The following is a 13,707-nucleotide window of genomic DNA, read 5'->3' as shown; positions in this document are numbered from 1 at the left end:
TAACCGTGGCTGAAATTCCTGGGGATTTTAGATCCCCCATCTCTGCTTTCCCCGCAGCTCCAGGGCCAGGATTCAATGTGCAATAGCAACAACGTATGAGTGCTATGTGCCGAGTCACACGGTCAAAGTCACCACTGCTATAAGCGAGGACAACATTATTCTTACTTACTACTTGTACTCGTCCTGTCCTGCTGTGCTAGGAGCTGTACAAATGTGTAACAAAGAGCCGGTCCCTGCTCCAAAGAGCTTACAATCTTAACTCGCGACAGAAATCGGTGCAGGTGACTTCCGCGGACAACGCAATGTTGCTCCAGGTCACGGACAACAGCAGAGCAGCAGAGCCACACAGCAAGGGAAAGGAAACCGGAAAGGGAGTCGAAGCACTCGGTAAAATGGCAGCTTCAGCAGACGGGCACAACAAGCAGCTGCCCTGCAGCCATCTGGCGTTAACTCCGCCCCCACCCAACTTTAAATACAAGCGTAATTGACAACGCCTGGGCCTGGGAATCCCAACAACGCTTGTGCCATGGTTTCTGCATCATGCTTGGCGGTTGAAGAGCTGTCCATCTGCTTCACATCTGGCCTGCAGCTGTCCCTCCCAGTCGGCAAGGGGAGCCGGTGCTCACCGGGCAGGGCCTGTTTTCTCTTGATCAGAAGATGCGGTTGGATGAATTCATTCATGTCTCTCTCTGCTCCACCCGTCTGGGCAGCCTGCGGACCGAGGCTCGCTCAGATCTTCTTCACGTAATTCCCAGGGAAGAGCCCTTCTTTGCCATGCAGCCGACCTTTCCACCATCCGGAGGGATCTGGAAAAAAGCGACGGGATCATTATTATTCAGTGCAGGGCCCGAGCAATGCCACGGGCGTGGTATTTGTGCCCTGCCACCTCAGTCTTACTCGGACAGGGGTGTGCGAGAGACAGAGAGCTGGGGACGTGTCTGTGTTTGGTTGGTGGGCTTTACGGCAGAGTTGTACACGTACCCAAGGTTCACGGTAGCAAGCCTACATAGGTACAGCCCAAACCCAGGGCATAGTTCAGTTGCTCCCTGGCTGAGAGCAGCCTTTTAAAGGATTGTTACTCATCCCTTTTTAGGAAGGGGTTAGAAACTAGTTGTCCAATTTAACCTTAGCCGGCAAGATTACCACCCCGGGAAAACCATATAACAAAATCCTATGGCCTGTATTGAAGTGCTCTGGCCTGGGTTATGCAGGAGGTCAGAAGAGAGGATCGTATCAGTCCCTTCTGGCCTTAGAAATCGATGAGTGAAAGGTTCTCCAAACAGATCGCTTGCCAGCCAGCTACAGAAATACAACTGCGCACCTCATCAACCCCTCCCAGGGGCTCGCAGGGAGCAAACAAAGGCCTCTGAGGCTATGAGTAGACTCCCCGGGGAAGTCAGATTGTCCTTGGTTGCTCACACTTCCCCGACATCGTTTGTTAATTCCACGATCACAACACGGGAAAGATGATTGTACACACCAATCCCGCAGGTGCATTTTCCTTGGTCAGAGGCAGGAAGCCAGGGTGTGACCTCAGCCCTATGTTGCTCTGCTTGTCCTCTGAGGGTCCCGCTCCTGAACAAGTATTCAGTACGGCACAGTCAGCGAAGGGCAGCGGGGACCCTGAGATGGAAATACTCCCCGATGGCTGCACCCGATGGCTCCATTACATTTTTCAGCCTCTGCAAACAGGTTCCGTGCTTCCGCTAAGTTCTTTGGTCTTGATTCTTCATTTTGGTTCTTTAGTCTTTTTGTCCGTCTGAGGCATCCATCTGCAGGTGACTCATATCCTCCCCCGTAACCCAGTTTAACAATACTCTGTTGGGTGCCGTGTCCAGGTTCCTTTACCTAGACAGCAGCCTCTCACGTGATTGTGAGGTGAAGCAGCTAATCCTCAGGCCAATGCTTTGGCGGGCAGAGAGAAAGCATGTGGAATGTGCCCGACATAAGGATCCAACCCACACCATGTGGTGGATGTCTCCTCTGCTTTATGACTGTGGAGCGAACGGGCGAAGTGCTGCATTAACCCGCCAGGCACACACAGATATTCTGAAGATAAACCAGCCGGACGGTACGACGAATAATATGTTGCTCATGAGAGCACAAGCAGCTGGCACTGAAGCCCCGATGGCGGAGGACAATCGAGATGAGCATGTTCCTAATGGGCCTATTGAGAGGTTCTTAAGCAACTAAGCAACTAAGCCATGGAAAAGGCTCCCAAGAGAGTCCAAGAACCATGCAAAGCTGTTAAGCGGGCAGCCAAAAAGCATGTAATGTCCCATCGCCCTGAGAAAAGGCCACACGGGACAGGGAAGAGGGTGTCCCAGCTAGCTGACAAAGCCACGTCCCTCATGCCAAGGCCACCTGCATTGAGCAAACAGCACTGAGCAGGATCCCACACTCTTTGGACATCCCTGATGATGGCTTGTGTGTTGCCCAGACCCAGGGCAGGAGGGACCAATAAAGAAACGAGGACGAGGCCAGTCAGCCCCAGAGACACCTTCTGATCCCCCGGCAGCCCAGCTTGCAGAGGCGGAAGGAGGCTACAGCAAGGCGGGGTTGCTGCGTCCATAGACTCCTCTCCTTTCCTTACATCCCTCCGCCCGCTGGGCTGCACTGCCCGCCCCTGCTCAGGTGTATGAGACGGGGGTGGGGGCGCGGCAGGTGCCTCGTACATACCTTCCAGCAGGATGTCGATGACGTCGCCGACGTTGAAGCTGAGCTCATCCACGTCCTGCCCGATGTACTGATATAGAGCTTGGCAGGACGGGCGGGTGACCTTGGGCTGGGGCTTGGGGCGTCCCGCCGGAGGGGGCCGTTGGTTGACGCTTCTCTTCCTCTGCATGCTGGAGGGGCAAAGAACAAAAGGCACCCGCTCAGCGCGGGCCGGGCAGGGGTCATGCAGCAGCAGAACGCGGCGGGAACAGGGCAGTGGGGACCCAGCACGGAGAGCAGGCTCCCTTTCCTTTCCAAGGGCAGGAGGGTCACAAGGTCCTGTGGGTGGATTCCCCAGACCCCCCGCCCCCCCAAACCTGATCCTGACCCTGAGCATACCAAAAGGGAAAGAGGCTTTCCAGAGGGGCACAGAGGTTAGAGCGCTCTTTGCTTATTCCCTAGTGCCACTGTCTGGACTTTCCCCCGAGGTCTCCCATTCCCGGGCTGTAGGGTCACTGCCCGGGGGGTAGAGCTGCAGGGGAGAAGGATGTGACAGAAACTCTCTGTCTAAACAGCCTCTTCCTCTTGGCTCCACTCTGCCAGGTCACACAGCCCGGTGCTGGAGAGGTGATGCTGATCTCCCCCACCGTGACGAATGGGCAGGCTGCGCTGTGTCACGGCTGAATGCAGCAGGAGGGAACTGATTAGAAAAAAGAGAGCCAATGTCCCAGTGCCCAGCTCCGAGGCGAGGGAGAACCCAGGGAGTGGCATTGGTAGCACGCAGTCTCTCTAACTGGCTGGCGCAGAGGGGCCCGACTTTTGCAACACCTACCCTGCCGCCCCTTGGTCGGGCACATTCAGGAACTCCAAGTTTTGCTCCGAGGGGGGTCTCGCCTTGGTCCTGCGGCTCACGCCCTGTTTGGGCAGCATGGCGGCGGGAGGCCCCTGCGCCTGTTTCTGGGTCATGGTGTACACCTGCTCCCGCTGCCGGGTGTCATTACGGGGGAACTGGGCAGCGCCGTTCCTGCAGGTCCCTGAAAGAACCACCAGACGGGGATTGGTTACCCTGTAATACTTCACGCCCACCCAGCCAGCCAGTGCCATCCGCAGCCTCCCATTTCCCAGACAGGGAAACTGAGTCAGTGGCCAAGCCAGGACTAGATTCCAGTTGTCCTGATTCCCAATCCAGGGGCTGCTGGACATTGGGCCCGCTGCCTTTTCCATCTGAAAAGGTAAAGCCAGGACTAGATACCTCCTGAGGTCTCTTCCAACCCTAATCTTCTCGGATTCTATTCTCTGACTTGGATTAACCCCTCCATGGACACTCAGCGCACTTCCGAAATGGGGGGCTCTGCTGACGTGCCTTTGCCCAATCTTGACCCTTTAATGTGAGCTTTGGGGCTGAATTCACAGCGCTGGAGCCAGCCCTCTCGTTCTCCATCAAAGAGGGACAGTTCCCAGGCAAACTGCCGCCTCCAACCTGGGCTCCGTAGGGCGGAGATGGGAGGTCAGCATCCGTAGCTGCAGCTTGGCCCCGCCGCGGAAACTGGCACCAGGCCTGCCAGCCAGAACCAGCTGAGAGAGTTGTTTTTTGCAACAGGGACACCTGCTCAACAGGGGCTGGTCTGAGAACTAGCAACTCATTTCACATGTGCCACTGAACAGCCGTCCGACGGCGGCAACTTTGGGTGCCAAGGGGCAAACTTCTGTCTCCCCGTCTCAGTCCCCGGAGCCATTCGTTCCTGCCCCCACCCCCCACTGAAGGTTTGCCAGGGGATGGCCCCTGAGCGCCCCCAGGTGGCTGGTAGCCCCAAGGGGTCATGTTCTCAGGGTGCAGGGGACCCTGCATAGAGCCACAAGCCCTGATGTCCTGGCTGGAACGGACACAGGTTTACAGCCCCGGACGGTAACTTCCAGCTGGGCGACAGGCCCTCTCCTTGGGGGTTCTGGGGTTGCCTTCGGCTCAGCAGGCTCCCCAGGGCGCGGCTTGGCTCTCACATGCCCCTGAGGCAGTGCCCCCCTTTGGCTCTGTCTGCCTCACCTCTTGGGGCTTGTGGGGCACCTCTGGAGGGCGCCGGTTGCTTGCGGTGGCCTCTGCTCTGCTGGATCCCTTTCTTAGTGGGCTCTGTTGGGAGAAAAGAGAGCAGGGTGGATGGGGGCTGGGCCATATTTGGCTCTTTGCAAACCATGGTCGGCCAGTAAAACCTGCCATTCCTCCACCTCCTAATTCACCGAGCAAGCTGCACTGCTGCCCCTCGGCGGCATGTCCCCCTTTCACAGTCAGCAGAGGGGAAAATCCACTCCACTCTCCACAGAGCCCCCAGACTAAAATAATGACCCCCCCACCAGCCATTTTACAACCCCACTCCCCTCCCAGAGCTGGGGATAGAACCCAGGGGTCCTGCCTCCCTGTCCCCCCCCACTCTAACCACTAGACAGCACTCCCCTCCCAGAGCTGGGGATAGAACCCAGGTGTCCTGCTTCCCAAGCCCTCCCCCCCGCTCTAACCACTAGACATCACTCCCCTCCCAGAGCTGGGGATAGAACCCAGGTGTCCTGCTTCCCAAGCCCCCCGCTCTAACCACTAGACATCACTCCCCTCCCAGACCTGGGGATAGAACCCAGGCGTCCTGCCCCCCCACCACTCTAACCACGCGGGACAGAGTCCTGAAGCCCAAATTGTGCGACATTCTTCCTGACCCCACGACTGGAGAGTGCAGGACACCAGGCGCTGAGCGAAGCCCCTGCTAACCCAGCTCGCAGCGGGTTTCCGCGTGGGCCTGTGCTGCTGGTAGCGGCGGGCGCCATCACCCAGCTGGAACGGCCTGTTTATTTTGCGGTCGGTGTTTATCCCGGGCGCAACGGGCCTGGTTCTGTACAAGCGCTCGGTACAACAAAGACCAGGGCGCAGAAGCTCCACCGTCCTCCGGGTGTACCTCGGCAGAACAGCCCCCCTTCCCCGCCCCCCAAGGGCAAAGGATCCACCGCCGATAACTCACTGGAGTTCTTGGGGAGCCCGTCCCCAATGCTGACCGTCAGGGTCTTGCCTCCTGCTTTGAAGACGGCCACGTCGCCCTGGCCCCTCAGGAATGTGACGCTGCGCGTGCCGCCTCCACCCCACCCTGCCTTCTTCACCCGGAACTGTAGTCTGAGCAAGTGGGGAGAAAGGCTGTCAGGGCTCAGGGCCCAACCAGGGACCCCCCACCTGGTGGGGGGGGCTTGTTTTAAAAGCCCTAGTGCCACTGAACTTGACAAATCAGGGTCACAGGCTTCTCCTGACTACCCGCTACTCTCAACAGAGCCCCCAGACTAAACTAATGACCCCCCCCCCACCAGCCATTCTACAACCCCACTCCCCTCTCAGGGCTGGGAATAGAACCCAGGAGTCCTGCCTCCCAATCCCCCCCACTCTAACCACTAGCCCCCACTCCCCTCTCAGGGCTGGGAATAAACCCAGGAGTCCTGCCTCCCAAGCCCCCACTCTAACCACTAGACCCCACTCCCCTCTCAGGGCTGGGAATAGAACCCAGGAGTCCTGCCTCCCAAACCCCCCACTCTAACCACTAGCCCCCACTCCCCTCTCAGAGCTGGTAATAGACCCCAGGAGTCCTGCCTCCCAATCCCCCCACTCTAACCACTAGACCCCACTCCGCTCTCAGGGCTGGGAATAGACCCCAGGAGTCCTGCCTCCCAATCCCCCCACTCTAACCACTAGACCCCACTCCGCTCTCAGGGCTGGGAATAGACCCCAGGAGTCCTGCCTCCCAATCCCCCCACTCTAACCACTAGCCCCCACTCCCCTCTCAGGGCTGGGAATAGACCCCAGGAGTCCTGCCTCCCAATCTCCCCCACTCTAACCACTAGACCCCACTCCCCTCTCAGAGCTGGTAATAGACCCCAGGAGTCCTGCCTCCCAATCCCCCCACTCTAACCAGTAGCCCCCACTCCCCTCTCAGCGCTGGGAACACAGGGCTCTCCAATAGGTGGAGCCGAGCGGCAGATCGGCCCCAGCTGCCCCCGCCTTCCCTGCCCCAGGAGCCCCACCGCCCCTTACGTGTCAGCGAAGCTGAGCTGCAGCTTGCGCTGGGTCAGCTCCTCGTAGCGTTTGCACAGCAGGCTGATGAGCTCTGTCTTAAAGATGGACTCCAGGAAGCTGTCGGCTTCCTCCTCGTGGAGGATGAAGAAGTCGTCCTGCCTCGTGCTGGCCAGACAAAGAACCAGAGAAGAGGGCGTCAGAGCCCAGCTGGGAGCAACCCTAGGGCTGGCTGGAGGCCACACGGACCCATCTGGAGATCACAAGGGCCAGGGAGCTGTCGATTTGTAAAGCTGTCCACGGAATGTGACGCTTTGCCTGGGGCCTCCCCATGCAGCCCCTTCCTTGCACCCCCACCCCGGTCCACCAGGAAGAAGGGAGACTGGGGGACAGCAGGAGAGCCAGCCCACCAATGCACGCCATGCTGAGGGCCCGGGGCATTGGTAGGAGTGGTTGAGCTGGGTGCCTATAGGGCTGAGGTGATAGCAGTGGGTTGGTTCCCTGGTTGTGGGGGGTGAAGCTGAGACTCCTGGGGAAGGAGTCACTATGCCCACATGCAACCAGACCCACATTTATGGTCCCAAGACCTTGCAGAGGGCTGTGGGGGTGGGCGAGGTCCAGGCTACTAGGGGCCCTGCCAGCTGCAGCGGTCACCTGAGGGAGACTCTGCAGATGGCCTGGATCTCCACCTTCTTCTTCAGCACCTCCTTGATCTGGCCTTTCTCGGGACCCTTCTTGACCTTCTCGCGGCCAATCAGGTAGAAGTACTTGGGGGTCAGGATGAAGTCACGCTTGATGGCCTGGGGGGAGAGATGGGGCAGCAGTGTGAGGGGAGGCGCGCGCCAGCGGGAGGAGCCTGGACCGACCCCGGGGAGTCAATTGCCACGTCTCACAGGGAGCAGCACCGGGGACCTCAGAGCAACAGCGGGCGAAGCTGGGGAGAGGAGGTCAGCACTTTGGGGGCATCGCTGGGGCAGAGGTGGTTAAACCAATCACAGTCTGCAGACTTCAGAAGGGGAGAATTCCCAGCCCGCTCCCAGGCCCCTCCAAAATCTCTCTCTGTTTCTGTCTGGGCAGGGGTAAGCAGATCCCATTTTCATGCGATGCCTTTAAAAACTGAGCGGCTGCCAGCTCCCGGGCAGGGAGAAATGGACACATCTGGGACCTGACTGACCACAGCCCTGCCGGAGAAATGGGTATGGGATCCCACGGACAGCAGGGCTCTTGAGAGGATTATAAATAAGGAGCTCTCCCGTCCATACAGCGCAGCCTGGGATTTGCCTCTTCCTTTCCGAGAGGAATCTCTCAGCACCCGCCCCTGGGTGAGGAGGAGGAATCCCATTCCCCCACACACACACCCCCGCCTGCCCCGGACGAGTCCGTTTACCTTGAATCTCCGGTCGTACTTGGTGACCGAGTCGGCGAAGTCTATCCGCTCCCTCTTCCCCATGAACTGACGCAGCTCAGGCCTGTCCTCCATGCCCAGATAATCGCCCACAAAATTCCGGTTGATGCTGTTCTTCCTCCTCTCCTTGAAATTGTACAGGATGTGGGAAGCTGGGCAGGGACACACAGCAACACGAGTCAGTCGCAGAGCGGGTCAGTGGCCCGTCCAGGCAGGTATGTCGTCCCCGTGTTGGAGGCTTTCAGAACATGGCGTTAAAACTCCACAGAGTACTTCACTGTGCAACCCTATACCAGGGGGGTGGACATATCTTCCTGACCCCCAGTGTATGCTCTGAAGCCTGAGCATTTATAGCTCATGGGATTTTTGTCCTAGCTATTCTAACTGCAAATGCTATTCTTGGTCATATAAATGTCCCATCTTACTGAGCTGCTTGTCTCAATAACATCCTGCAGCAGCAAGTTCCACAGGTTAATTATACATCACATAAAGTGTTTTCTTTTAGCTGTTTGAAGTTTGTAAACTTTTAATGACATTGACTGCCCTCTAATGCTTGTGTTGTGGAACGGGATGAATGGGAGCGCATGTCTGGCCTTCTTTGCACCATTATTTTAGGTGCTTGTATATCTCCTTTCGCTTTTGGCATGAACAATTTGAGAGTATTAGTAAACATTTGGAGTGTTATTAGTAGTACGAGTAGGAATACCCTGCGCTTCCATATTACGTTACAAACATTTATTAATTAATTAAGCTTCATAACACCCCAGGGGAAACAGAGGCATGGAGAAATAAGTGGCTTGCTGGAAAACACAGAGGAAATCACGGAAAGCTTGTAAAAGAGCTGAGGATTCCTGCCTCCCACACTCCACTGCTCTAAATCCCCTACCTCGCCGAGGCAGAATAGAAGCTAGGAGTCCTACCACCCAGTCCCCACTATTCTAACCCCTGGGCCACACATTCTGGGAATAGAACCCAGGAGTCCTGCTTCCCACTTCTCTCATTCCAGACCCACAGCCAGGAATAGAACCCTGGAGTCCTGCTTCCCACTTCTCTCATTCCAGACCCACAGCCAGGAATAGAACCCAGGAGTTCTGCGTCCCAGTCCCCCAAATGCTAGCTATGTTGCTTTTTAAACTAAAACTTATTAAAAGGCCATTGTCAAAAGTTGGCAAGGGCTAACTTTGTGCCCTGCCTGCTTCCCCCCACCCCTCGAATGGCTCCCCAGCTGCTCCTCCTTGTGCAATCCAGCAGGCGAGAAGGTGGAATGCCCAGCCGGGCTACGTGCACTTTACCCCAGGTTGTATCAGCTCCCTGCTCAGTGTCTCCACAGACTCTCCAGCCCGCTCCTGCCCCCGCCCTGGGTCTGCTGGCGCAGCTCTCGGCTCTCTTACCCTCCTCTCGCATCTGTTCATACTTCCGGATGGCGATGTGCTTCCGCCAGGCCTTCTGGATAACTCGGGCAAAGCCATCAAACTTCCGCTCCCGCATCTCCTCCAGCAGAAAGAGCTGGTGGCAGCAAAACACAAACACACAGGGAACGTGAGACCCAGCCAGACCTATGCAGAGATGGGGTCGCAAGACAGAGCCAACCTGTGCTCTCCTTAGGGGCTGCAGAAATGGTTTGAGTAGAAAGACGGACAGACAGACAGGTTTCTATCTCATCTAAACCTCTCTCTGTATCAGCTATAACTCCCTCTAGGTTGCACTGGATGAGAGAGGACACCAAGTTGACTTTATGGGGGCTGTGCCCAGTTTTCTTCATTCCCCACGGGGGTTGGGAACCAGAAGGGCAGCCTCCCCCCTTCTACCCATCAGCCAAGCCCCCGTGAGCCGAAGGCTGGGGAAATTGGTGAAAACATTTGACACTCATTTGGTTTATGTTTTTTTACACCCTCTAATGTTAGGTGTTTACCCCCAAATTAACGAGCCCGGGAGCTCTCTGCCGAACATGCCTCTCTTGGAAATGCTGTCATTCCCTAGATCCCCTCTGCTGAAATTCAGACCATTAACTGCAGGGCAGCCCTGGGACAGAGCAACACAGAGCCACAGAGACCAGGTGGGAGGCCCTTTGCCTAGGGTGACCAGACAGCAAGTGTGAAAAATCAGGACAGGGCATGGGGGATAAGAGGTCCCTATATAAGAAAAAGCCCTGAATATCGGGACTGTCCCTATAAAATCAGGACATCTGGTCACCCTACCTTTGGCCCAATTTCGTGGTGATGGCTGGTGACCTGCTACCCCTTCCGGCATCTGTGCTGGATGGAGCCGGGTGATTTTATGGGGGCTGCCAAGCACATCCATTGCCCCGCCTGGAATCCTTGACAATCCTTGGGGGCAATGGGTGAACCCACATTGCAGCAGGCAGCTCCGGTCTTAGGGCAGATGGGCAGGAGCAGGGCCACTTACCGATTCTGGGTTCTTGACGAAGACCTTGCTCCGGCCCATCTGATACTGGTCGGCGTCCATGTTAACCGACCGCAGCAAGTGCTGCACGCCCTGGCGCTCGTCCCCGCGCCAGCATGGCCATGTCTCTGCCGTCAGGATGGCGTACCTGCCGGGAAAGGGGCACGTTAGCTGACGGGCTTCCGGTGACCACAGCTCAGATGCCTTCAGAAACAAGAGGTCCTCTCTGGAGCTCCCAGGCCAGGTGAGGATCTAGCTGTGCTGATTCCAGGTGCAATGGGTGGGGGCCCAGCCCTGGCAGAGTGCACCGCTCCGGGGGTCCCTGCAGCACTCCCAGAGGTGGCCTTACCTTTGTAGAAACTTGTGAAAGACCCGTCGATAGGCAAATCCTGCCCTACGTACGCGGATGTTCTCTTTCAGCCCCAGATATTCCACTTGGTGCTTCACCCTGCAAAGCAAGGAGGGGAAGAGAGACGCTCAGCACAGGTGACCGACGCGCCCTACGGACGGACTCTCGGGCTGGAGCAGGGCCACCTGGATTTTGCTGAGTCTTGCTGGCAATGTATGTGTGAGGTGGGTGGGCATGTACAAGCGGGTGTGGGACCGTGAGCGTGTGCATGTATGGAGGAGTATATGTGAGTGTTTGCACGAGCGTTACACTTAACCTGGCCTGCTGGGTGACTGCGGGCAAGTCACGTCGCGGCTGTGTGCCTCAGTTTCCCCCTCTGTAAAAGCTTTGAGATCTGCTGATGACAAGCGCTGTATAAAAGCTAAGTATTAATTAATGATTAATGATTAATTAACCCTGTCTGGAATCACAGAAATGAAAGATGGAAAAAAACCTCATGTGACATTTTCAAAAGGGCTTCAGGGACTTAGGAGTGCAAGGCCTATTTTCAGAAGTGACTCATTTTCAATTACATTTCGGCTCATAGGGGCCAGGATTATAAAGGTAATTAGGACCCTAAAGAGGAGGACAGCGAGGTTGTCCAAAGCACCTGAACAGATGAAACGCCCGACACCCATCAAAGTGGTCAGGACCTTGTTTGCAGATAAACGTTTTTTCTGCCTTGAACCATGGCCTGGATCTGCGGGCAGTCCCCTGGGACTGCCTAGTAATGAATCTTTGGCTTCTTGCTCACACACCCGCAGTGAGGAGCAGTCTGGCCCAGTGGGTAGAGGCACTGGTGTGTCATTCAGAAGCCATTCCTGTTGAGCTCCTCTGAGATCTTGGAGAAGGTGTCTCCCCTCCCACCCTTTGTTTAGACCATCAGCTCTTTGGGGCAGGGACTCTCACGACGTGTATGTGCAGCTCCAAGCGCAACGGGCCCGCTAGGCGCTACTCGTAATGCAAGTAATGAACGGCGAAGGCCTCTCTCACCTGCTTTCCTCCCAGTCCTTGGGTCTCTTGGTCTCGTTGGGTTTGATGCAGCGGATGTAGTGTGGCGTGCACTTCATGAGCGTGTTCACCAGGTCGTTGGCCTGTTTCTGTTGGAATGACCGACGTCGACAGTGTTAACAGTCTCACCGGCTCCCCAAGGGAAGGGAGAAGCTCTCCCGTACCCTCCTCCCGTACCTTGATCTTGGAGCTGGCCGTGGTCGGTCGGCCCTTCTTGTCGGCATCTAGTTTTTCTGGGAAAAGCATCCGGATGAAAGCACTAAAAGGCAGAAAACAGTCACCAGCGTGAAACCGCCACGGCCCCACTGAGGCTCTGAGCTCCCCGCCGCAGGGTCTGGCCAGCTCAGGGAGCTCCTTTCAGCCCTGGCTCAGGCAGCTGTGGTTGAAGTTCATGGGAGCCGCACCTGTTTACACCCGGGCTGAATTTTACCCTGAATTTTCCCAACGGGGCTGACCAGCAGCAGGAAGATAGGAGCTGCACTACTAGATCAAATCCAGTCCAGTGTCCTGCTTCCTACACTAGAATCCTAGAATCCTAGAATCTCAGGGTTGGAAGGGACCTCAGGAGGTCATCTAGTCCAACCCCCTGCTCAAAGCAGGACCAACCCCAACGAAATCATCCCAGCCAGGGCTTTGTCAAGCCTGACCTTAAAAACCTGTAAGGAAGGTGATTCCACCACCTCCCTAGGGAACCCATTCCAGTGCTTCACCACCCTCCTAGTGAAATAGTGTTTCCTAATATCCAATCTAATATCCCCCTTCACTCTTCTCTTCTGCAGACTAAATAACCCCAGTTCCCTCAGCCTCTTCTCGTAAGTTATGTGCCCCAGCCCCCTAATCATTTCCGTTGCCCTCCGCTGGACTCTCTCCAATTTGTCCACATCCCTTCTGTAGTGGGGGGACCAAAACTGGACGCAATACTCCAGGTGAGGCCTCACCAGCGCCGAATAGAGGGGAATAATCACATCCCTCGATCTGCTGGCAATGCTCCTACTAATGCAGCCCAATATGCCGTTAGCCTTCTTGGCAACAAGGGCACACTGCTGACTCATATCCAGCTTCTCGTCCACTGTAATCCCCAGGTCCTTTTCTGCAGAACTGCCGCTTAGCCAGTCGGTCCCCAGCCTGTAGCGGTGCATGGGATTCTTCCGTCCTAAGTGCAGGACTCTGCACTTGTCCTTGTTGAACCTCATCAGATTTCTTTTGGCCCAATCCTCTAATTTGTCTAGCTAATACCTGATGCATCCCAGGAAGATGAGTTCCCCCCTCCCCCGCCCTTAATGGACTGGTATAATGCTGCACATGAAGGGGACATGCTTGCCTGACCCTTGAGAGCTGCAGTATACAACCCAGTGGGCTGGGGCACCACTTTGTCCGAGGCCGACAAAGGGTTAAGCTCAATTAAGCTCTGGGGAAGGGCTGCTTGGGAGACAGAGGGGAGAGAAAGCCACTGGGAAGGCCAGGCTCCACACTGGGGGTAGGGGGGTGTCACAGCCCTGTCCTGTCCTTCTCCCTGTCGGGACAGGGCTCTGGGCTTGTTTCTCCGGCTCATCTCAGCAGTTTGCACTCAGGCATTTTCGCACTTAGACAGAACTCAGGGCAGGAACTTTAAGAAGACCCCTGTGATGGGCCCGGCTATATGGCCAGTGTGGCACTCACTGTTCGCTGCTCTGCATGAGCTCAATCAGGTCGGTGAAAAGCACGTCGCGGTTCCGTTCACAAAAGCCATTCACGTCATAGGAGACCTGGAAGGAAAAGTCAGAAATCAGCCCGAGGAGGGTCCTCTACAGACCAGATCAACTGGTTGCCAGA

The 13,707-nt window shown here is 56.3% G+C and overlaps 1 protein-coding gene across 1 annotated transcript in view; it reads right to left on the bottom strand.

The window, feature by feature from the left end:
* Positions 1-729: 729 nt before the first annotated feature.
* Positions 730-13,707, bottom strand: part of MYO1F (myosin IF) — a 55,327-nt gene continuing 42,349 nt past the window's right edge. Inside the window, exons 15-28 of the mRNA XM_065422328.1 lie at positions 13,555-13,640; positions 12,073-12,154; positions 11,878-11,984; positions 10,846-10,944; positions 10,500-10,644; positions 9,485-9,599; positions 8,076-8,245; positions 7,343-7,488; positions 6,710-6,856; positions 5,655-5,803; positions 4,697-4,780; positions 3,488-3,689; positions 2,680-2,846; positions 730-806 (exon numbers count right to left, since the gene is read on the bottom strand). Coding sequence (XP_065278400.1) covers positions 730-806; positions 2,680-2,846; positions 3,488-3,689; positions 4,697-4,780; positions 5,655-5,803; positions 6,710-6,856; positions 7,343-7,488; positions 8,076-8,245; positions 9,485-9,599; positions 10,500-10,644; positions 10,846-10,944; positions 11,878-11,984; positions 12,073-12,154; positions 13,555-13,640 — 1,776 coding nt within the window. The remainder of the gene's footprint in view (positions 807-2,679; positions 2,847-3,487; positions 3,690-4,696; positions 4,781-5,654; positions 5,804-6,709; positions 6,857-7,342; positions 7,489-8,075; positions 8,246-9,484; positions 9,600-10,499; positions 10,645-10,845; positions 10,945-11,877; positions 11,985-12,072; positions 12,155-13,554; positions 13,641-13,707) is intronic.

This window comes from Emys orbicularis, chromosome 24 (genome assembly GCF_028017835.1).
Source record: "Emys orbicularis isolate rEmyOrb1 chromosome 24, rEmyOrb1.hap1, whole genome shotgun sequence".
Lineage (NCBI taxonomy): Eukaryota > Metazoa > Chordata > Testudines > Emydidae > Emys > Emys orbicularis.
Note: the sequence above shows the minus strand (reverse complement) of the source record. Positions and strands in the feature narration are given on the sequence as shown.